This window comes from Corvus brachyrhynchos, unplaced genomic scaffold, assembly GCF_000691975.1.
Source record: "Corvus brachyrhynchos isolate BGI_N302 unplaced genomic scaffold, ASM69197v1 scaffold279, whole genome shotgun sequence".
NCBI classification, from domain to species: Eukaryota; Metazoa; Chordata; class Aves; order Passeriformes; family Corvidae; genus Corvus; species Corvus brachyrhynchos.
The window spans coordinates 3253557-3279248 of NW_008246060.1; the positions used below are offsets into that span (position 1 = coordinate 3253557).

At 38.5% G+C, this 25692-nt stretch overlaps 1 protein-coding gene across 12 annotated transcripts in view; it reads right to left on the bottom strand.

Annotated features, from left to right (window-relative positions):
• The window catches only part of CUNH10orf107 (chromosome unknown C10orf107 homolog), a 260433-nt gene that overhangs the window by 29339 nt on the left and 205402 nt on the right, over positions 1–25692 (bottom strand). For 8 of the 12 annotated variants that reach the window (XM_017746377.1, XM_017746376.1, XM_017746374.1 and 5 more), the window contains 3 exons: positions 5042–5101; positions 4486–4614; positions 1785–1873 (listed from right to left, as the gene is read on the bottom strand). In XM_017746377.1, the coding sequence (XP_017601866.1) occupies positions 1862–1873; positions 4486–4614; positions 5042–5101 (201 nt within the window). In that variant the 3' untranslated portion in view covers positions 1785–1861. Of the gene's footprint in view, positions 1–1051; positions 1874–4485; positions 4615–5041; positions 5102–25692 lie in introns of those variants that run through there. The other 4 variants (XM_017746379.1, XM_017746380.1, XM_017746373.1 and 1 more) reach the window with 3 other exon arrangements.

A 25692-nucleotide genomic window follows, 5' to 3' on the forward strand; every position in this document is an offset into this window, starting at 1 on the left:
AGGAATGTTGCAGCCCTCAGATTTAGGTCTGAAGTGCTAAACAATGCTAAATTGCCAATAACACATTTTCACTAAAAAGTATTTAAAATACTCTTTGTCATATGGACAGCTCTCTTCAAAAGTTCTGTTCTCACCTTTGAGTTCAAAACTAGGGAAATGGTGACATTAGCATAATGTCTTGGGAGATGGATTTATGTATCAAAATAAAGGACATTTTGATTTCAGAAAGTTTTGTTAACAAAAAAGTCATATTTCATAGGAATAAAACAACAAAGAACATAATCAGGAATCAAAATATTTTTTTAAAGGTAAAACTAATAATGCTTCACAAATTCCTTCAATGTTCAAAGCACAACAGTCAGCTTTTAATAGCTGAAAGGAAGCTCTCACTAATTTGCTGGCCAGCACTGGAAAGAGCAATCAAGAGACCTTGGAAGGGAATCATTACAGGCCTTACTTCTCCTTATCACATACCAGGGGAAGAATTTTTCTCAGTGCACGAGACCAAGTAAAATGCTCTGTCCCCTTCAACCAGTGAACCATTGGTTTGCAGGAGCTCCATGCCCACACTGGACACGCACTCTGCAGAGCACACCCAGGCTCCTGCTGCCCAGGCACAGCTACTGGGTGCTGGCTTTGGCTGTGGGACCGCTTGAGCGCACGGGAATGACCCTTCCAGCTGCACGCTTGGCGCTGCGCCCACCAGGAGCAGCCCCTGAAAGTCAGGCATCAAATCAAACCTTTTAGGAGAACTGCTATAAGCTATTTTCTTCTTTTGACTGGCTGAGTCAGGCTTGCAAATTTTTTTCATTTACCACCATCAAAAAATGAGGATGAAATGAAACAAAATCTAACTTTTTACTTAGTGGTAAAGAAATATGAAAATGCAATGAATAAAACACTCTATTTCTCATATACTCCACTAAACATGTAATCTAATCCAGCCTTTACGCTTCAAAGCATGACTTGTATTTCACATGCTTTCTAGGGCACAGAGTCCTGTGACACAGTTAATACAGGCTGCAAGTTTGAAACATAGATGCTAAACCGGTTCTTCTGAGGTCATTTATTTGGTTGGATTCCTTTTGAGCATGAAACATTTCTATAATGTCTGACAAAATATGGAAACATTCTCAGATGAAAGGATACATGCATTCCAGAAAAAATTCCACTGAAATCTAAAGGAACTCTTCTTGGGAATATTGGAGTGCAAACTCTTCAGTTATGCAATTTTAATATGGTGGAAAGAAAGAAGTGTAAGCTATTAAATTTTTTTTAAAGCTTAGGAAGCAAATTAAAACAAAATAACATACATATTATTAATGAACAGCTACAGTGAAAAGTCCATAATTACATGTTAATTAAATTCTCTCCTTATTATATCTGCAGTGCCTCAAAATGATGTTTTCTCTCTATGTATTCTCCTTGTAGCAACCTTTCCTGAAAAAAAATATAGGTGTAAAGCAGAAACTGTTAAATATTTCACAACTGGGAGAATGAAACTGCAGCTTTTTTTTTTTTAAGCTAGAATTTCTATTCAGAAATAAACTGAATGTCACCATGTTTTAATTATGTGTCCTTCTGTTTATAATCTTCAACTTAAGTCTAAACTAAACAACAACGCTGGCAGAACACCGTAAATTTGAGGGACTGGGATGAAGTACTTCTAGGTAAATGTTAACAGAACCATTTTCCTCTATACAGAAATAATTTTGTTCAGGCAGCGAGCCAGACTCTGTGTGTGCCATCCCCTACTGCCCAACTCCTGCAAAATCCAGCATCACCTTTCTTATCTGGCTATTTAGGAGTTTTCAATTTTTCTGTTCTCCAAGTCTAAGCTTCTTCCTGCATTTGCAGCTTTTCATTTGTCTGCCTGTAAAGAAAATCAGAAGAAAGAAGTGGTTATGATGGAGCTATCTTAGGCTGCACATTGTCTTTGTGGTTTTGACACAGTGTAGTGCAGCAAGGCAGACATTATCCTGCACACCTTCCTGTTTTGCAGACGGAACGGTGTTCCAGCCTGTCCTTATGTGATAACACGTTATCATATTGCCGTGCAAAATTCCAATGGATGGCATGGCTGCCATGAGCAGGAAGTGATCTGGGACAGCCATTCCTCATGTAACCTTGTCTTGGGAGATAGGCTAATTTGCCTGTATTCTCAGACAGCCTTTACCAATAGACACCAAATCAGAAAAATTGCTTTGGGATCTGGTTGTTGCCACTGTTATCCTTTGCTGCAGATGTTTGTTCTCTAATGTAATGTGTTTTATTGAAACAGTGCTGGAATTAGAAAGCATTACTGAAAATGAACAATAAAAAACCGTATTTCTGTGATGCTGCTTGTCTGTCTTAATTACAAACACAATTATGACTTTGTATCTCATTCTGGAACTCCAAACTGCTGTAGACATTGAGTGTTTAATTTGCAATGTAACATTTGTGGGGAAGGTACAGGGGTTGTGACATATTCTAATGCAATCTTTGGCAGTGATAATGCATAGCAATCTCTGATTCCATGGCATTTGGAAATGTGGGATCACTGGAAAAAGGGCCACAAACACTGGTGTTTTATGGGTAATTTATGCATATTTATTAGTACCAGCATTGATTACTGCAAAAATACAAGAGAAATGGAAGTAGTACAATGACAGCATTACTAAGAGTCATAAAGTTTTGTTCAAACAACTTGGACAGGCTCACAGGTCTTTTACAGACTCTACATAAGCTGTTCCAAAACTCAGAGTTGCATTCTTAATGGAATTTTGATAAAGCAAATGGATTTGTCCCAGAAGTGTTTGCAGTAACTCGATGTTTTAGGAACTTTGTGGCTTGCCAGTCCTAGAAATCCCTGCTAGTGCCATTCTGCAATCTATCAGTGGGCAACCACAGCTAAAATGTTTTCAAAGTTCTCAGTAGCTCAGATTAGAACCAAAAGGCTGGAATTTCTCTCTCAACTTTGTATCTTTGGAGACAGCCTTCATCTTATTCAATCCAAGTGTCAACAAATATGTCTTCATCCCTTTACATGATGTGTGTTCTTGGTAGCTGGAACACTGATCCTCTGGGCTAATCCTCTCCCAGCCACTCCAGATGCCTTTTCTTCTCCAGTTTTCACATGCCTCTGTCTCTGGTCCTACCTCCAGTGAAAATCATCTGCCACCACACTTCACTATGGCTGCTGCTAAGACCACTGAGTGTCAGCACTGTGACATCAGACGAAAAGTTATTTTCAAGACTCAGTTAGAGCAACAGCTGCCTTGTTAATGCATATGTTAAGACATAATGCAGATTGTGAAATCATATTTCACACATAACAAAAAACGGTATGACTTTGATCATGAATCAGGTAAAAATCTAATTATAAGATTACTTCAGAGGTCAAGAAACTGAGAAAATGGGTGAAAATGATACACTGGTGAAAGAATTAAAACCTGAGGGGAAATTATTTCCTTTTTATACAACCAGAGTTGCAAAAGAAGAAAAAAATAAAAGCATTTTTCTCATCTGTGCAGTTTTGTAAAGAAAAAGCCTCTTAGCACTGATATTAATGGCATCAAGGTCAAGTGAAAACTAGGAATTGACTCTTTTCTATTGGTAGAGACAAGAGTAAAGTAACATAGGCCAGAGATTCCCTCCGATTTCTACAGACATTTTGAAATGGAATATGAACTCCAGTAGGTAGATCTAATGATGGCATCATTATCCTAATTCATATTCCCCACTGATGCATAGTCCAGGTAAAGCAACTTATCAATACCACACTATTTTCAGATAATATTAGGTATCTATTAAGCTGCTGCTTCATCAATAGTGTCTAATGTGCTGTATCTGAAGTTCAAAGTGCCTAATGCCACCTGCATGTTGCCAAATCCCAGCAGTTCTTTGGTGCAACTCCCTTCTAGCAGGTTTGCTTTCGACCATTTCCTATTAATTCCAGAGACAGTAGCTTCCTTCCCTTCCATGAACCTCACAGAAAGAAATCATGGACCTCTCAGAGTCTGTAGATCACATACTGACAGCTGATCTGTTCCATTGAGGCAGCTCTTGTGTAGTCACACACCTACCAGACAAAGCCTAAAATTGGCATAAATGAGTCATTTCTTACACAAATTGAAGGACGTGTGACATAGATGCATCTAACAATTTATATTAAGCACACATTGCATATACTCCAGCACAGAAGCTGGTCCTGAATCCCTGAGAAGGAATTTTACCACTGACATTCCTGAGAGCAGGATTTGGCCCCTGTTTTTGACACATCGTAAGGCTGAAGATATATGTTGTCATATTACTGAGTATTTTTTATCTTATCATATGTAAGCTGACTAAACTAGGAGTTATTTATAGAAGCTAATTCACATTTTTACAGCATATGGATGTGCTTTTTGCCAGCTTTAGCACAAATACAGTTTATATTCATTAAGACTGAGCTAGCTAATTAACCATAGACAGAATTAGTGAATAGCTTTCTAGTAATAGTACCTCAAGGTTGCCAGTAATTTCATTTGGGATTTCACATACTGCAGACTTCTCATCTTCAGCCACAGCATCTGCCTCGGAAGACGCTGCCTCTGGACAGGGCTCTTGCAGGTAACCCCCCTGGTCAGACCCCTAGCAGCAACCAGCCACAGGTTGTAGTGTTAGCCACAGGTGTAGAGTTAGAACATCCTCCTGCCCTCTACGAGACCCAAGAGCACCAGCACAAGGACAGGTAACAGTCCTGCTGACACAGGACTGTTTTTTCCCCAAAACAGAGCTGCTTTTGGGAAGTGCTGCCTTGACAGAGACCATCATGGCTGTCTCACAGTGCCCAGGCCAGGCAGACACATCCTCACACAGGGCGAGAGCCCAGAGGGGCTCACTCAAATAAATTTCCTCCGCTGATTAATGCATTAAAAGTAATTTCATTCAATCTTAGAAGAGAATGCATGCTATGTTCTAGAGAATAAATTTCACCAGTGACTGGGATCCAATGGAAATTCATAGAAAAATAGCTTAAAAAAAACCCCAACATTAATTAAAAGGAACAAAACTATACCTGAAATTCTCTTGCTGAAGCTGAGGGGGAAACTGCAGGTTGGTCAAGTTCAATCTCATCCTGGTAGTATTAAACAGAAAAAAAGAAAAAAGAAGAAAGTAATTCATGTTTAATTATTTCTCAGAGGTTTCTTGCAGATTTTTTTAAATGGAAATGAAATGGCTGGCAAACAACAAAAAACAGTACCTTTTCTATTACTATCCAGGTGCTCAGAGCTGGAAAGCATTCTGAAAATGATTATAGATCAGCTTTAATTTCTAGTTGCCTCTCAAGGGGCCCTCTTTATAATACTTGGAAAGAACAGATTATTTTCATAATTTCATAACACTACAGCTTCTTACTCATGTGGATAATTACGTTTAGAAAACACAGTGCTCAGGTAACATTCTGCCTTCCCAGTGTAAATTTGTCACTTCTGAACAGGGACCTTGCTGCAGTTCAGAATTGCAGGGCTGTACCAAAGGAGTCAGTTGGAGTGAAGTTGCAGTGACACTAAATCAAATAAGGTTCTAAGAAAAATATTTTAATGTGTATCTAGCATTTAAGAGTCGCTAATGGTCCAAGTTTTGCTGCTTCTTCTTGTTCCTTTGCTGTGATCATGGGAACCTCACTGCTGTTCTGCCGGTGTGTGACCTGCAGCTCCAGGAATGCTCTGACAAGGGCAGGGCTTTTCCCCCTCGGAGCAGCTGGATGAAGCAGCAAGTCCATGCTCAGGTTCTCAGGAGTGATGCAGAAGGCAGCTCTGTGTCCTCTAAAGGGACAAGGTTTTGTGTCCTACTTTAAAAAAATGGATGACAGAGAACATATGTGCCAAATAGGGCGAAAAAAGGCATTTGTGAACAAGCAAGGAGCAGGCTACAGCACTGAAATGGTGTGTCTGGGGCCTCTACAGGGGAAGTGCCCATCGAGAATATGAGGCAGATGTTCCAGTTCTGAGTCAGCGATTACAAACAGGATTTTGCTTGGATGGTGTAAGTAAACTACATTAATTCACATCAGGGTAATTGCAGCTCCCATAAATTAATTTCCTCATACTTTTGAAATTGTAGCTAAGTTGATATTTGGGTCACTTCGTTATTTCCTACAGTAAAACATGCTGAAAATAGTAAAGATTCTATACATCTGCAGAAGTGATAGCAACAGCTGAAAATAAAAAGTTAGACCTAGCCACCTCATTACAATAAAAATCTCTTTTGTAGTCCTAAAAGCTTTTCAGAACTTCTGTTTGAACTCTGTCACTACCTCCAAGGCTCCCTGCCATGTGTGAGCTCAGTAAAGCAGGTAGACAGTATTAGCCCATGTTTATAAGATCCTAAAAGGCTGACAGAAAGATTTGCAGATTATAACTGAGGAGAAGAATAGATTTATAAAAGCATTTTCCTCTATCACTTGTAACTCAAATTTTTAGCACTTTGTCAGTACCTGCATACTCACAAAAGAAAGAGTCAGAAAGTTCTGGCTTTGTATCAAAATGAAAAAACTGGCCTAAATTGTATTTCTTTCAAAAAATAAAGACACTTTGTTTTCAAATTCTAATTTTTAAAAAAACTAGGGCATTTTAAATTTAGCAACTATTTCCATTTTCTCTGATTTCTTACCTTATATTTTCTTATTAAAAGTAATAGCTGAAGCTAATGAGAATTCAAAATTACTTTCTGCTTCCTTAAAATAATATTTTTTGCTTAGTTAGTTACCTATTCACTCAAAATATATTTTTATTTAGATTAAATCATTATTCCATTTATTGTCTCCAGTCCAAATTTTAAAAAAGCAAAATAATGTTAAAAAGATAGACCATGTTTTTAGAATCAATTCCAAGCTGATCAAATACATTTTTGTGTCATGGATAAGATTGTCAGAGGTTCTGTTTTTCTGAGTAATATTTTTACTTCACTGCGTCTTTTTACAGAAAGCCATTCTTTACTCATCTGTTCCATGTCTAATAATAACCCTTGGATCATTAAGAAATAACTAAATTACAGCAGAACTAGTCTCTTTAATGAGCCATAGTAGTCCCAACATTCAGCCAAAAGTTTTTTTTAAAGACTGTGAAACTTCAATGTAGAATATGAAGCATTTTGTTTAGTAATAACAAGTTTATGAGCAGGACTACAGTTTACAGCCAAAATATAGTGACCTAAAAATGCCATTCTGCATTGCTCCTTCCTATACACTGTGTCCTTAACAAGTCCAGGGGAAAATGAGAACGAATGAATTGTGGTGAGAGCCCGAAGCCAACAAACGTATTTAAATGAATCCTTCTGATGCAATACTTTCCTTTAAAAAATACAATTAAGTCTTTGTGTTTCCTTTGAACAAAACCTCATGTTTAATAGCACCAATGGCTCTGTAGTAAAATCTATTTAAAAACAGAGAAGGAGACAGAGTAAGTTTTATACAGTTACAGTGGCTTTAGAAAAATGTTGCTAGTTTCTGAAGTCTGAGTAAATTTATGGTGAATTACTCCCACTGACCTACATTAAAAACTTCATCCTCCTTTTTTTAATTCCTGAAGATTTGTCATTGTGTGAGCATTATTCACTATGACAAAGATGTATTACTCAAAGTGTCCTCTTGAATCAATATAACTATTGAAATGTGAGAAAGAGTTTGGCAAGATGATAATGCCTTAAAATTAATTGGCAATATTTTCCTGCACATTGCGGTCCAGCGGGTCCACGGGAATTCAAACATAACGAAATTGTGAGGCAGTTGCACAAATGTAGCTGGCATATCAGTGTCAGCTGCTCTGAAAGAGACTGGAGGGACAATTAGGTGCACTGTTCTTACCAGTTCCAAGGTGAGGGGGGCTGCCAGGAGGGCACCTGGCTGGGAGAAGTCAGCACAGGTTGACGTGGGACTGATGGGTCAGCACCACTTTCCCAGCCCAGTGGCACCCGCCCAGCTGAGAACTGCAGCTGGTGCAGACACTGCTCTCAGAGGACAGCCCTGGGCCTGTCTGGAATCCCACTCTGGAATTTTTTCTGGTACAAGTGTGCATAAAGACAGGTTTGTATAAAAAGCGCTGTATTGTTCTGTACATAAACTTACACTCTTTTCTTGTTGTTGAGAGGTAGAAAATTGCCTTTTTACAAACATAGGCAGAGAAAAGACAGTAAAATAGTACACAGGGAAATTTCTAAAACAGAATAATGGCAGGAAAGAAGATTGGTAAAGCGTTCTAATAGATGAGTTCCACAGATGTGGTAGTTGTTATAAAATTTGCTTTGCATAACTTACCAATATACCATTACATTTTCCCCCAGATGTTATCTGTTACTTAAATTAATTTTGCTTAAGTTACTATTATTGCAGATTTTATCCACGCTGTATTTTATTATTTAAGCTTCTGTGGCATAAAACAAGCCCTGGCTGATAGCATTACATTTAATAATATATATAAGAGGTTTTAGTATTATAGAAATGGCTGCTGGGTATATCTTAATAGTCATAGCACAGAACGTCTGCTTTCAAAATATTATGTAGATTAAAACCAGCTATTTACTTACACTCTAATTCAAGGCATTGGAAAGGTTTGCAGTATTTATGTATGTGGTATGAAGGGAAACAATCTACTCCAGGAATAAATATCAGAGTTTGGAAATTAGCAAAGCTAAGGTCAAGGTCAGTTTGGATTTACTAACGTACTTGCTGAAAATGAGAATTCAAAGTTTATGTTTACTTATTTCATAAATGAGATAAAAGACTGAGGGGGTGATACATTTGCCTCTTTGGTAGAAGGCTTTTGTATCACAGAAACATTTTAAAACCACCTTTTCAGCTTGATATTATCTGAAATTCTGTACTCCTTTCCACACAGTCTTAACATAAATTCTCTGTAGCTAATCTTACCAAACACAGGAAAATAATTATTTATAAGGATTGGATAAAAGATCCCACATTCAACATGGACCATTTCTAAAGCCTTGTAACATCTTTCAAAGCCTTTCAATGGATTTGGGTTTGATTTATATGAATGGCAGATGAGTTTCAAAAAGGGAGTTCTTTGTGCATTTTTCTCTATATTCATATCGCCTGTGTAGTTTGTACTTGTATGCCATGGGACCTTATGCTACCAGAGGCCTGCACAGATTTCTCTCACATATATGTGAGATTTGCTATCAAACAAACTCTGTAATACAGGATTTACATCAGTTTGCTATTCATGCTAAGCATGCCTGGCCACACACCTACAAATGTGCTGAATTCAGCTGCTAGAATAAAAGGCATTTACAAGAGATGGTTTGTTGGCTGCCTGTATTTCATGTGGCTGAATTTGAATGAATACCTAATGGACAGAGATGCACTGACTCAAACCCGCCTGCTTTTTTTATCCCTCTCCTTTAACCTGCCAGCGTATGCAAACACAACAAATGCACCCCACCTGCCTGCAGAGGCATCGCCCACCAGCGTTCCCACAGGAGGCTCCTGGGAGGCTGCTGATAGCTCTACAAATACATCTGCCATCCTCTTTCGCAGCAATTTAATACATGAGGTCCAAAGGACCGAAGGATTTTACGAAGCACTCAAAAACTTAATCCAGATATCTGATCTCTGCGGTGTGACTGAGGTGGCAGAGCTTCCTCCTGCACACCCTCGCTACGTGGATTTGTATTAATATTAAAAGCAGAATTAAGATCAATGATGGCCTAAAACTCTGCCTCTGAAGGATGTTCCCCAGTTGGTAATGATGCACATGGAAATTCTGTGTGTGTGTTCCTGGGAAGGAGTTTTCAAGCCACTACTCCTAAAGAGACAGAAGTTCAGTGAGTCAAAGGTAGGCTTTATGCTCTTTTTCCTGCATTTCAAAATCCAAGCCAATATGTTCTAAAGAGAATTTTCCATGTTTCTGAGCTGCGATGTGAATCGACTTTGTTGACAATACATTAGTAATTAATCTAGTCTAAAATAGCTATTTGAAGCAATTTGGTGCCTACATTGACAAAACAGGATCTCCTCCTCCCCCCAGGAAGCTGTAAATCAGTCAGTGACATCTGGCCTCAAGGACATCAGAGTCATCTGAAATGTGGTAATTTATATTAATGAACATCAATATTAATTTTTAAATAAAAAGAATTTGCTACTGCCATTATGTTTACATAAGAAATATTATTTATAGCTTGTGTTCCTCCTTTCCTACATTTTGCCCATAAATTACTGTAAGGAAACACAATGTCACAGTTATAAATATTTTTCCTTGGAGTTAAAGCTTTTACATATCCTCTTACTGTTTTCAGTAACTGTATGAGGACAACAACCAGGATTTTCTTGCTACTCCAGGAACTGCTGCCAATTTTAATGCTTGAGTGAGTAGAAAAGGGTGCTTCTACAAAAAAAACCAAAGCCTTCCTCTCTAGAGATATCTTAATGCAGAATGTCCTTAATACCTAGATTCTGTAAGAATCTATCTATCCTAACATACCAGGAAAAAAAACCCCAATAAACCCCTCTGATTTTACTAGGCTGTAGTTTTCTTCTACTGCTTTTACCAAGCTTCCAATTATTGCTGCCAATTTGCAGATTATTTAGAAAGACAAAATGAAAGACATAGAAAAAAATATCCCCAGTTGGCTTTAATGCTGAGGACACATCACTAAATTATTCACCTTGGAATGGTCACTCTAAATTCGCATTGTATTTAGCATTGCCAAATCTCCTAGAGTTATGGGATTACAAGAGAATCTCAGCTTTCATTTAAAAATAAAGTTAGCTCTTATGGTTGCAGAGAAAAGATTGAAAACATAAATCTTGAAAGCTCAAAAACTAGACTGCAAGGAAAAGGAACCAAACAATTATTTTTAAGCAACTCATGATTTTTTGGGATATGCCTCATCATTTTAAATGCTCGAGGTTAATGTAACCCTTTTAAAAATAGTACCTACATATTTTCAGGAGGGCTGAAGGATTTTTTTTTTTCGTTCTTGAAAGTGCAAGTCTTGCATGTCTGGATTCTTCAAAGTACCAACCCCCCACTTTCCACTTCAAGGGCACCCATCAAACAAGCAAAGAGAAGCCAGCTCCTATTCTGGCTGTACAGTCATAATCAACAGGGATCTAAAGTCATTTAAAAAACAATAAAAACCTGACAAGCACCTTTCCCACAGTAACCACCTATCTAGACCTACAAATGTTTTCAAAAAATGAAGGCCCTTTTTATTATGCATGTGATCACATCTGAAAACCATACAAGTAAGTTCTGTTGAACCCAGTGAACAATAGGCAGTCTAATGTTTTGGTGGCATCCACCTTTATCAGGTTGGAGCTTTACACCTCTTTTTTGTGCATCTCTTTTCCCACATTATTTAATCAGTAAAGATCCAATATGAATGCTGAAAACGTTATGATAAAAATGTGAAACCACATTTGGCCAGGTGCATCTTGGTACCTCTTTCTGGGACCAGGCTTCAAACATTTTATAAATACTTGCTGCAATTCCATACTCTCAGAAAACCAATTTGCATGAGATCATGCGCCTTTGGCAACAAAATGGCCTATAAGAATTAAATTGCTTAGGGGGCTGGTATTCATCACACCTGCTTTAGGGGCTCTGTCAACCCCCTAAACCCCTCCTTGCAGGAAGTGCAAAGATGATTGCCTCTCCTGAGAGACAGTCAGAGCAACTAAGATGAATTAAGAACCTAAAAATTCCTTAATGTACCTGCCCTGGACTGCAGCAAGCACAGCCTGCTCCCTCTCCTTCTCCTCCCTAGGGGAACCTAGGAAAGCTGTCTTCCTCACTCAGGGTCCCTGGTTTGCCTGGTGCTGAGAAATATGAAATATTCCCTTTTATATTCAAATGGTCACTGTAGGAACTCAGAGATGATTACCAGCACCACGTGTTCCTCCTGCACCCCTGTGTGTAGAGGAAGAGTCAGACAGCTGTTGGCAGTATCCTGGACTGTTTTTTCCAGGTGTTACCTCTGAGATGCAGCAGTATCTCACCAACTCTTACTGTTCCACAGGGCTTTAGGTCAGCCCTAAGACTTCCAAAAAAAGCCTGCTAATGTAGACATGCCTGTTTCCAGCACAATGTGAATTTCCAGTGTGTCTCATGCTCTGTACACACCAGTTCAGAGCAGCCTGTGCCCCTGGAGCTGAGCCCCACCAGATTTCTCTTAGCTCAGCAAGCAGAGACTTCAGGTTTTACCTAAACAGGAGTGCCATGTACAGGAAAGAAAGGCAACAAGAAGATTCCAAAATCCTAGGAAAACTTAACCCCCCACCTTTTAGAACAAAAAGGGTTTGAGAAGAGCCTGGGGGCTCCTGCTGAGAAAATCTGACAGAAGAAAAATAGTATTTTGCTGTTGATACAGTAAAGTGCAGTCATTGCCTGACGCTGGAAAGAGGTCCCACCTCCTGCCTTTGTCTGCCACTGCTCTTGGACAGGCTTCCCTTCCTACCCACTTCCTCCGAAATCAGCCTTTTCTCCACAAGACTGGTCATGGCCAAGCCCCTCACACAACTGCCCCGTGCTCTGCACATTGTCTCAGCACCAAACACCAGGGGAACAAGCTCTCTCCAAACTCCTCTCAGTCATTAGGTGCATTAGATGTGGATAGGCTTGTCTGTATTGATTCACCCCCAGCTGATGCTACAGAAAATAGCTGCACTAACATTTAAAAGGTTGCATTAAAAAAACCCCAAACCAACGCAACCTAAGGAATATTGATCCAGAGCTAAGAGGGGGAAAAAACTGCTCACACAATTTAAAAAATACAATATAGATTTTTTTTTTTAAAAAATGCCACATTAGAAAACTTTCCAGAATATATAGCCACATAAAAATGGGGATCTTATGTTTTTTGTTATTAGACCTAAAACGCAAGGTCTTTGCCTGAGTGTGTAAGTTTCTGTTAAAACAACAATTTGTCCTGTGGACTGTAAATTCAATTACTGTTTTTATTGGAATCACATTTTGCTTTGGAAACAAACATGCAGAAAAACAACCAGTAACGTAGACATCTTAAAACATCTCAGAACAGGCATGGTTCTGAGAACAGATCAGTTATGGTAATTCTTCCACTGTGAACTACAAGGTTTTTAAAATCCATTTCCATATTTTTAATTAACACCTAGTTAAAAAAAAAAATCTTACTGTAGGTCATTTTAATCACAAATGGGAAAACAAATTTGTTTTATCAGAAAATTGATTCAACACTATTTTAGGGACTTATTTTTCATGTTTTTATCATAAAAATTAAGCCATTAGCATACATTTCCCAATTTGGGAATGCAGAAGCAAGCCAGTTCTTCTCTGAAATTTCAGAGTTACAGTTTTCAGTCACCTCTCTATGTGAAACTAGTCTATTTTAACACCAGAATATTTGATCAGCACACACAAAACCCCCACATAAGTCTAAGATATCAGTAGTTCTTTACAACTCCATTTCTATATAACTTGAATCTGCAGAGTTCTAACCATAGCCTGTTAGTCACAAGAAACCACCCCTTCTTTACGTGACACTTGGATTTGGTGCCCCATTGTAAAGAGGCTCCTCTCATTACGTACGTGTTCATAAATCTGTTAATGCTGCATCTCAGCTTGAGTGCCTGTGTTTGTTTTAACTCTCCCTTATAATCCTGTCCTTCACGTTAGATAAAAAATGCAGCTGTGGGTAAAGGCAGGGTTGGTCTGGTGAATGCAGGAGTTAAACAAAGCCTTGCCTCAGCACAGCTTGGCTAGGTGGGTGATTTGAAATCTAGTAAAGCTTCCCCTTGGTAAACTGCCAAAGCCAACCACACCTTGGATGATGTGAGGTTGTTTTTGAGAAGGTAACATCTCCTTACAGATTATCTCCTCCCACTTCGACTTGGAAGGTTTCTGAGAACAGTCATTTCCATTTCTGTTGGGGCATGAAATGGTTTCTGCTGAGAAAGAGCATAAATCTCATTCTGCTTTGACTTGTTAGGAAGCTCATGACAAATCGTATAATCCAATGTGGATTTTTAGAATTTGTTTGAACAATGCATGAGAAGAAACAAACACCTCTACTGAATAATTTCTTCCAATTAAACAAACAAACAAACAACAGTCTCTTAACTCCTTATCCCTTATAAATTATGTTAACTACATCTTCTAGAAAATTACCAGACAGAAAAGTAACAGAACCAACAAAAATCAAAGATTTCCACAATCATACAGAATTCTATCACAACTCAGAATAGAGAGCAAACACTTCCAACTTTGGAGTGAAAATCTTGAGTCACCCACAGAATAAGTGAAGCTAAAGGGTACGGCATTGAGTTGTACACTGCAGCCTTTCCTCTCCTCCCCTTGTGCTTTGTCCTTCTGAGAAACTCTGTTCTACAAAAATAGGCAAAGAACATGTGATCACAAAGTTTGCACACAGTTTGCCTGATGAGATAAAGACAATGTGTCGGCTTTCGATGGGAAAAAAATGAAGCAATGATGCCAAAGGGTTTTATTTATTCCTTTCAGCAGCACCTTTTCCTTGGCAGCTTTCCTAAATTGCAATGTCATAAATACCTAGAGGGAGCAAACACCCAATGGCAGCATCTTCTCTTAAGAACACAGAGCCATACCCAGAAACCTGACATCACCTACTCTGAAGCTGCTGTATTTTGATCTAACCCTTAAAGAAAGCACTGAGCAGGAACATCCAATGTGTCTGCATTGCCAAGCAGAGACGTGGAGAAGATAGGAAAATCATTAATGGGTGGGAAGCTCAGCTGGCAACAGAGAGAAAGGCAGGCTGGATGAGGGCACAGGACTTCATTTGGTGCTGTGGAAGGAAAGAGCAAGGGCGATGGGAAGCAGCAACCACTTCTCATGGGTGGAGGAGAGGCAGTAAGGCTGAGTGTAACCCAGAGAGCAGATCAAAGATCACACTGAAGACTCCTCGAGGTGGGCCCTATTCACTTCCTTACCTACATCAAGCTCTTCCCCTCCAATAGCCCCTTGCTCCATCTAGACAAAATGTCACATATCCCAGGTCCTTCTATCATGTGATTCTCCATTTTCGTTTTAAAAACTGGCTGAATGTGAAGCAATTCTCACATCTGTCACTGGGTTTGTGCTTTTATGTCAGCCAGAAATATTGACCTATGCACTGAAAAACAGTCCATACACAGACACACATATATATATACGCAACTTCTAATTGTTGTTTAAGCCTGGAAGGACTGAAAAATAAAATTAAAAAAAACAAGGTTTTTGGAGTCAATACCATGAGCTGAAAACAAAAATGACTCAACTAGAGACCCTAAAGAGAAAAGACCTTACCAAGTGTGATAGATAAATTTTCAGTAAAGTCCCTCTGCACAAAGTATCTTCACATTTATAGGACTGACTAGTTTAAGAGCTCTTTGCAGGTGTCCATTATATCATGTATTCACCCTAACAAATTATACTAGATGCACAGCTCCATGTGGAAGAAATAGAGCTGATAGGAGGTACCTTTGAAAAACTTGGCCCCAGAACCAGAGACAGGTTATTTTTCTGTGACAACAAGTAATAGATATATTTCTCTCTCCATGGTAAATTAGTCTCAAAGCAACATCCTCCATCAGAAAAAGACCTTAAGGCGTTCTTATAATACAAGCAAAAGCCAAATTGAGCACTTTAACTGGATTTTTTAACAGCCCTAAAATTATTAAAATCATGAACTTTAAATAATTATATTTCAACCAGTGTTTTACTAGTTCTCTCCCTACCTTCTCTGATTTTAATTTTCTCACTTGTCAGCATGTCTTGGCAGTGAGAACAAGAAAGACCTCAAACCTTTGCTGATTGCTTTCCAAGCAATCTGATTTCTATAAATTAGAAGTTGCTGATGGGAAAGCAGACAGCAGTACCCTTTGATCAAGATACACATCTTGATCTCTTTTATCATTTTTTAAAAAAACAATAATATTACAACAAAAAAAAAATCATCATACAAGCTTTTCGATCAAAGTGTGTCACTGTCTGCTTCCCAGTCAACATACTGCCAGTAAATTGGCGAGGTGCCCGGAATGCGCAGGCAGCAGCTGGTGGGTTTGATTACCATCTGTATAGCCACTAATGTATAAAATATTGTGTCTCCATCTAGTGGGCATCTGCAGTTTACAGGAAATTTGAAAATGGGTTGGAGCCGACTTCCGTGGGTGGCAGAAGGAGCTTCACTCGACTCCCCACCAGCAGAACCGGGCTATCTGAAACAAGGAAGGCTTTGGAGCTTCGCCCCAGTTCCATCCCTGCGCTGGCACTTGTCCTTGAAATCATGTTTTCTGCAGAGGCATTCACAGAACAACTAGTTCTGTTCTCACAACAAACCACCTCATTCCAGTGCTCTGCAGCACCCTGGAAGTCTTGGTGGCCAAATTTGAAAATGTAAAAGAGGTAACAGGAAAAGGAAGAGCAAGGGTGCCATTAATGACCTGAACGCCTGAAATAAACAATAAGGAATGAGATGAATATGCCAAGACAATGTCTTTCCTTATATTAAAATATTACAAACTGCCCCTCCCCACTGCTTAATGGCAGGACATGCAAAAGGCCTGTTAACTCTCTCATATGATTTCTGATAACATCCTTGACTGAAAAGCAACAGGGGTAACACAAGATACATAAACCTGTTTGTCAGGAGGGTGCCACAGAAACAGTCCTTGGGACACAGACTTTAGAGTCCATGTGGCCACCCAAAGCAGAAACTGAGGCACAAGGCAGCACTACAACAGCTCTCTCACAACAGACACAGGACTAGAACAAACAGTTAAAAAGATGACCTCTACCCCACTCGTTACACCATGCTCCTTTTCATTGATTACCGTCCTTTTTGACAACTACTCCACTAGCGATGTACTGATTGGGCATATTTTATGCACAGCCATCTACTGTGAAAACTGCATCTTAATGAAGAATATCAGTACAGCAAAATGAAATAAAAACCAACAAGATCATACTATTGATTTTTTCCATCCACACGGACTAGACCTAAATTCCCCTAGCTTGAAAAATCTGTTGAGATAACTCTCCAACACAGCATGATTACATTTCATCTAATGACTTCTCTGGATGCATGATAGGTCCTAAAACAACTCCTCTTTTTTTTCTGAATATCTTTTAATAAAGTTTTTGTAGATGTGTTTTGATTTAACACCTAAACTGGTTACAGTAAAGCATTTTTTATTTTTATCATATATTCCATTGCATTAGAGGAAAGTTTATTACTCTATAAATAATTCATTCAAAGGAACTTCAGTTTAACAGAACCTAATAGACACAGTCACTTAAGGTAGCATGCTGGCAAACTTCAGCTTTAAATCAGAAGCTGATCTGTCTTCACATAAAAAAAAGTCAACTTCTCAGAAGAAAGCATTGGTTTTAAGAAACTCAGGCGTGAGCACTTAAAAATGAAGTCAAGGCATGCCAACAACTTTTGTACTAATTTATTATATTGCTTGTTTGTGCAGGAAGGGGATGAGATTTGTTTCAGTCTAATCTAATACCCTTTATTTCAACAGAAACTGGAAGAATTAGAAATGACTGTTGTTCCCTCAACAATTTGCTGTGATAGAAGCTTTATTTTTCAGGTCAGCACTCTCCATTTTTGATTGCTCAATGGGAGCGCCACTATGGCTAAAAAAAGAAGGCTCTGAAACTTCAGGAAATAGAAACTGCTGACTACCTGGTGAAGGAATAATGATTTATAATATATGAATAGGGGCAATAATTGGATAGCAGGCTGTACTCAAAAAAGCCTTAATTCACAGATCTGACATCAGAAAGTCATAATCCATCGATCTAGCATCAGAATGATGGATTATGACTTTTTGAGAACATGTAGACATGTCAGCTTCATGAGCATTCCGGGAATCGCAGTCCAAATTGTTTTACTGAGGTAATTTGAACAATTTCAGCTTTTTCCAATAAAGCTGATGCACTAATATTTTGAAATATAAAAGTTCCATTGTTTTTCTTTTAAACCCTAAAAATCCTCCAACTAAACACCACAGGTTGCCATAGCTTGAGATTGAAGAATTCTTTTTTTTTTTTAATCACTTCAAGTCTGTATAATTTTCTAACAGAGATTACAACAATTTTAAAACCTAATTGCTTTTTGTGTCAAAAAAGTTTTGTATTCAAGTTTGGACGCAAAATAAACAAGGTGCAAAGTGAGGGATTAATTATCTTGTTTTCATTCAGGAAAGAACTGACATATCCTGTGCATGTTTTCCCCCTAGGCTACTTTAAAAAAAAAAGTTATTATGTGCATTTAGATAGAATTCTTTATGCAAAGAAATAATACTCTTGCAATGCACAAATACCTAGAGGTTGAAAAGTATTTTTTATACATAAGCTTTTGACATTTTAAATTAAAAAAAGACAGAGTTGGAACTTCACTTTCCCCATAAAAACAAACATGGACTGAGGTTATTGAATAAAACGTTCACAAAATTCTAGAGATCATTTCATTGAGCACTGCATACTTATTTAAAAGTAAACCACACTTTCATTCATAAAATTCCATTGCAAAATCTTCCACTGGCTTTTCCACATTACAATTAAGTGAAAGAACCTATCAATTAACAACTGCTACATTAGACTAATTCAGTGGCTCAGATGGGTAAGAGTTCTTCCAAAAATGCTTTCTGCTTCAGTGAAGTGTTGAGAATAAAAAGAAAACCCCACATTAAATGTAAAATATTACTAAGCATTTTCAATGTATACTCATATTAAAACTATAAAAAACCTGTGACTAAAGCCTCTTCCAAAGGCATAAAAACTTTATGTTATACAAGTAACAAGGGCTAAAGGGCAAAAGAAACAAACCAAACCAAGCCAGGGTTGCATATCTCTGTATTTTTTTTTTCTGGAAACTCATTTGTCTAGGAGGCTGAGTTTCTCCTTCTCTGGTTTTTCTCACCTTATTTTCCTTCTAACTCACAAAATGTTCAAAAGGGAGCTTATTAATAAAGGAACTACTTAGGTGAAGTTTTTTGGGGTTTTTTCCCCCCTTTCATCTGTGTTCCTAAATAAAGCTATCACAGAGGAGAAGTCACAGGGCTCTTTTGTAATGGCTGAAATAATTTCTTTCACTAAGCCCCACGTATACATTAAGTAAAGGCATTCTGGGTCCAGTCTCAGCCCAGATTTCAAAGCAAACAATGACAACAAGACCAAAGGAAGGGAAAAAGCTGCAGGAAGAATAATGCACTTTTTAGAGCAGGCAGAAGCAATTTACTTCATTTTGACAACTAAATATGAAATGGCTAATAAAAAAATCACTGCCATGTTCCACAAACTCCTTCCTCTAAACACACCTAATGTTCATAAAGGTCTCACATAAAGGCATCACATCACTGAAAAGCAACAACTTCTTTAAATGAGCCTTAAGCAACAATCACACTGCACAACTGATCAAAAGAGGGAGCACCTCATGCGATTAACTTTTCTGGGGAATTACCATTGGCAGGCTGTAATTACTCACTTGGAAGGCAGTCACGAAGACACCATGGCCAACTGTTCTCTGCCTGTGATTTATATGCCTGAGGTAATGACCAGTGGCCAGGATATCAGTGTGGCAGCTCCCTTCAAAAAGCCTGTTGTGCAGCACCAAACAAGGTTCACTATTACTTCATCATCAAACCATCTTCTACCTGCATTTTCCTCGGATCTTTTTCGACCGAAGTATTTACCCAGCTCAACTCAATTAAGCTTATGACATCAAATGAGCCCAAGGAGGGTGGCTACAACCTTTCCAGACTGAGGGAAGAGTAAAGCCCTCAGGACTGCATGCAGGGGAAGACAGGAGTACACTGGGTATCTCCCGATTCCTCCTCTTCTTTGGACCCATGCATTAGTCCTACCCCTTTTCTTGTTATTGAACTGGTTGTTGCCTTTCCTTGTCTCCACAGACACCACGAACCCATTTAATGTAGGTTATGAAGCAGCAGTGGGATGTTAGCTTTCTGTCTTCAATGATGTGCTCTTGAACCAATGACCTCGAAGTGCAAAGCTGTGTAGATCTTTACCATTCCCTCGATAGCCAGGCCTTTATTCATCAAGTTCATAAGCAAAACCTGTGTGCAAAAGGAACGCTTACTCACAACTACTATTACGGTCGTTCTGCTGGGGCTGTACATTGCACTGAAAGAATATGAATTATAAAGTGCATGGCTTAGTAAAATTTAAATTAAGCAAATGTTTAATATTAAGACATTTCATCTTTTTCCAAAGTTCGGCAAATTTATTACAGAGCACTGAAATTGCACTTCAAGCCCTAAGGCTCGCAGTGTTGGAGCCTGCTTGATTAATATAATTAAAAGAATAGCATAACTCAAAATTTATTAAATAATTAAATATATGCAGACTTATTGTTTACTTCCAACTGATAGCATGATTTCTAGCTAAAAATTTGCACTGCTTCACAGCTGACAAGTTGCTAGAGCACATCCCCTTTTTCCTGCTGTGCATATGATTAAAAGAGCAGAGGTTAAACACAGCAATAAAAAAAAAAATTGGGGAATTCTATTTTTGGTCACAGTGGTGCTTAGTTCTTTCCTCTCTTTTTTACAATAAGCAGGTGCTGCTGAAGAGGTGGAAAGTCTCATGGGAAGAGGACATTGAGCTGGAGAAGGGTAGGAAAATGCTTCCTTGGAAAGAATTGTCCTCCCTTCCACAATCACTACATATCTTGTATTGCATTTTTCTACCTTAGCCAAGACCCAGCTTGCAGGAGAAACCAAGCTATATCCATTAGATTACTGGACATACATAGCTTGTGAGACCTGATCCAGAGGATTTCTCAACAAGGGCAAAGCTCACAATTTTATGTGGCATAAAGATCCTGCCTTACACAGTGCTTGCGAGCCACTCACACCTGCATGGCCAGCAAATGCTGGCTGGCACACCGAGGGCTCCCAGGGGTCACAGAGACAGGTTTTATGGGATGGAAATCTTATTTTCTTCAGTATGAAACCACAGTAAAAATGCCTACCTTTTCTGCAAATGTTGCCTGCTTATCTTCATTTTCTCCTGCAACAATTCTGCTTTCTCCTTCAGCCACTGCACTGATCAGCAGCCCCTCCCAATACATGAGGTGGAAAGCCAATGACAAAATTAAAACAAGTTGGCAAATGTACCTATATATACATATTTCATGTCAGCACAGTTATGCTTTAGAAATTATGGCAACAGCAATAGAATTCTGCTGCTGTGATCATGGATAATCAAAGCAAGCGAAAAAAAAAAGGCAGTGCTGAAATATTTTCAAAGGTATGAAAGTCTTTACTGTTGTGTAATTTAAATTTACTTGCCATCACTTGAAATTTCCTTTCGTCTGCGTGATTAGAATTTAAATGCTCCCAAAGTACATTAACAAATATAATTCCTGTTATATTGCAGAAATACTGCAGCAACCTCCTCTTAATGCTGAAAACTAACTAGGCTCCCTAATTTGCTACAGAAAATACAAAGCACAATTAGTTAAAATGTTTTCAAATGAGTCTTATTTGGGAATGACCCACAAGATGAACCACTACAGCACTTTCTACTCTACTTATACAGACACACATACACCCACACATTACAAAGCTACTATTTTCTACAGTATTAGCAGTAGAAATTATGTAGCAGTATTTTCTACAGCTGTAAATATGGGATGTTTCCATTTTACAGAGAACATTTCTAATGTACTAGTTTTCAGTTTGAGGCCAAATTTTGCCAACATTACACATCATGGTAATGCAGTGTTTATTTTAGATACAATCCTAGTAGTTCCCCTAAATTTACTTGGGGCACAGTGGATTGAGGACACATGAATGGAACAGTAAATCTTAGCTGCTCACTCACAACTTATACCGGACAATGGTGACAGAAGGGCAGACATTACAAGCCCTCTCAACCATTATCCCATGATAAATTTGTCTAAAAGTCTCCATCCCAAATTCTTTAATTTTCAAATTCAAGATGTTCTTGATGAGTAGAAATTACTGTTCCCTGAAGACAGAGTTCCACAGAACATTAGTGTCACAGTGAAGATTTTATGCAGCCTGAGTAAATTGGGTCTTAACTGGGAAGTAGTTGACAGAGTCAACCTGACCGCCAGGTAAAAATAGAGCTACAATGCCCCGCTGGAACACCACTGTTTATTGTAGCATTGGTCAAGTTTAGTGTACTCTTCATGAGCACCTCTAATTTTTCCCCACCGTACTGATCTTACTGGATTTGACAGGCAGAACCCTGCAAGCAGCACAAATCTACAAAAATGACGTTTTACACAATGGAATTCCACAAAGCAGGGTTTAGTTTGTTAAGTCATGCTACCTTTTCTTTAGTCTTTGTCCATTCTTCTCCAATTGATTTGGTAGAAGGAGAAAATGAAAATGTAAAAAAAATCAAATTCTATGTGTCTGTGTAGGTTAGAGTTATTGGTACCTATCTGATTAAGAAATTTATTTTGCTAATAAAATTGCTAGTATGTTAACAGATAAATGCTAAGGAAGAAAGGAGATTTGTCTTTTTAATTGTATTGGTTCACTACAAAATGAAACGAAACCAACTCACATTATGGTCTGCAAAGCTGTAAATGTGTTAAAATGGCAATTAAGCTCTGAAAAACTTTAAGGCTTAAGTCCCAATTCCCAGAGGAATCCAGTCCCCTGTGTAATACACCATGTCCTGCTGACCATTTAATGTACAACCTTTAAACTTTCCCGTTCCCTAAATAAGCTTCCTTACCACAGACTTCTACATTTTATTCTAATGCATATGGTTTGCTGCTTATTAGTTTGTGTAATGTTCCCACTACTATGAAAGAAAGAAAAAAATCCAGCAATCCAGGAGACAAATTCTCATTTTATCTTACACTTGTCAAATATTAAGATTCTCCTAGTCTGTCAGATTTCTAAGCTTGTCTAATGTCTGTCATTTGTATCCAAAATTAATAAAGTCTATCCATGCTGTATGATTTTCCAGTTGCTCTGATTCTGATTATGCACAATAATTTGTAATTTAAATTCACAAAGATGTGCCAATGTATTTGTGTTGTCAGTTTTAAAGGCTTGGCCTTTTTGACTCTGATACCAAAGCCATGTTCTTTCTGCTCACTATAAAGTTCCAGTAATGCTTGGACTGACCAATTACTCCTGGTAATTTGATTATGTACCCTCTTTCTTTTATTATTTACCCATTTAACTGAGGATTGATCATAACAAAGAGACAATTAAACATACTGCAATAAAACCAGTATGAATAACAAGAGTAGGAACTGAAGACAAACCAGCAGTAGTTCAGAAACACAGAGATAAGACTGAAATCCTGTCTTTAACTTCTCCTATTGTGTTTGGCTGTGTCAGGGCTGCAAAGAAAAGGATATTAATTTTACATTCAGTAATTCAGAGAGCTCTATTTGCAAGCAAAGAGGAGGGACAAAAGATAAAATCTGTGTCATGGCAAAATAAGTAACATTTGGCTCCTTACTTCCACCTTGACAATTCCTTGATTTCTCAAACAAAACATGATTATTAAACAGAAATGAATGGTTCAGTGCACAGTTCCACACCAGCATGCATGCAGTATCAATAGACTCAAGGGGTCATTCTCAAAATCGACAGAAACATAATGACATTTTTTGAAATTCCACCGGAGGGCATCACAGTGGACCAATGGTAGGATTATTTTAAAAAATAAAAGGAAAAACAAAAAAAAGCCACACAGAAAAAAACAATCCTCGTTCCCCGCCCCCACCCTCCCCAAAAAGTCACCAGCTTAGGCTCTCGCCCTCACTTTCTTTTAACCTAGACCTGCCAGGACAACAGCAACGCTAAAAACTGAAAATAGTCTACTGTGACAAGCCTAAATGAGAGCAAAACTTTTCAATACTTCATTGGAATATGACCATTACAGGTAATTTAATGTTTCTGCAAATGTAAGTCTTCAACTACATCCTAATTCCTGAGGAATACAAAAAGCTGGCACAGTATCTTTCTTAGAACAAAAGAAAATCATTAAGATCCTAAATGTATTACAGACAGAGACAAAAATGATAAATGGGCACCATGAATACAAAATGAATGCTAAGAAAAACGCTGAGAGAATGTAAAGCAGATATTCAAAGTAGAATAATCTCTAAGGAACATCCCTAGCACTCTCCCATTTTATTATACAAGAATACTACATGCATTGGTTGCAATGTATTGCAATCTTTTCACAACACACAACATCCAGTAGATCCAGAGACAGACCTGAATTCCAGCCTGTTAATGCCTGAAACTTGTCCACAGCCTTGATCAATGCAAAATTCAAGACTTCTCAAGCACAGGATGTTCTCACAACTCTGAGACCATATTTGGATGGTCTTCCTATAAATGAAGCATGCAACATTCATCTTTATCACTTACAATCTATGCCATTTCCTTAGATTGTGTTCACAAGCCAAATTTGATATGCACAGTCAAAATAAATGACAGTGCAACTGCACGGGAGATATTTTTCCTTGCCTAGTGTTATTTGAATAGAACAGAAACAACACACCAAGCACATGAATTCTAATACTAAGAAAGTAGTCATAAGCATATTAGCAGGTAATTCATGCAAAATGTCCTTTTCTGTGGGAGTGGTGACAATATTTTCTGCAATATGTATTTACAATATTGTTGGATTCTTGTAGAACCAACCAAAAAGGTCAGAAGGAACCACTTGTCATAAAGTGAGAGAGCAGAAACTTGAGGTATTCCAGCCAAAAACATCTGTATTTGTTTAGGTTTTATCCTGGACACAGCACCAACTGTGACGTAACTCTGCAGAACCTACACAGGCTCTGACATAGGCTTTGCAGTCAGAGGACAAAATCTGAGGATGAAATCAGCCTAAAAAAAAAAAGGTGAACACTGACCACATAAGCATCTTAAGGTCAGCCAAAGAGTCTGCCTACTCTAACAAGTAGGAAAAAGCAAACATTAAGTATAAACAATTATACTCTCTTTGCTTTAAGTTGGCCAAGAAGAGATGCAGGATGAGGTCACTACCAAATTTTCAACAGTGCACGTGGGAAGCCAAACCATAAAATACTTTAGATAGTAGTCTTGACCCTGAAGAACACCAAAAGGCTGCAGCTGCTGTGTTTCCAAGCCTGCCCTGAGGAGATACAGTATAGTCTACCTATTCGATGTTGTTTTTCTGAGTGCTGGAAACACATAATGAAATCTCAGCTTCCACAGAAATGCAGTGGATTTGTGGGAGACACAGGAAACACAAGGCTAGCTAAGGCTGATGGAAGTGACAGATGGGAACCTACTTCCCAAACCAGAAAAGGAGACAGTGAGGTTCAGTGAACTGGAGCTGGTGGGAGCTGGCCATCAGCCCACACTGAAGAAGGGATTGGAAGGACAGAATTTCCCACCCTGCTCTTTCGCTAGCAGCCTGCAAACGACTCCTGCCTTGGGATCAAATGGTGAAGGAAACTGCAGACAGGAGAGAAAGGGGCCAGAACCAAGTCCCTGCACTGTCACACCTGGGCTACCTCAGCCTGATCTCTTTGGGTGCACACCAGCTGCAGGGGAAGGAGGACATGGAGAGCACACTACACCCGAGTATGTGTATGGCTCTCCTTCCAGTACCATTTGGCAGCTTATTCCCATATTTCTGGTGCCTTACAATATTGTTGCAGTGTATTTAGACTCTCATGAAAGAATCAAACATTATGCTT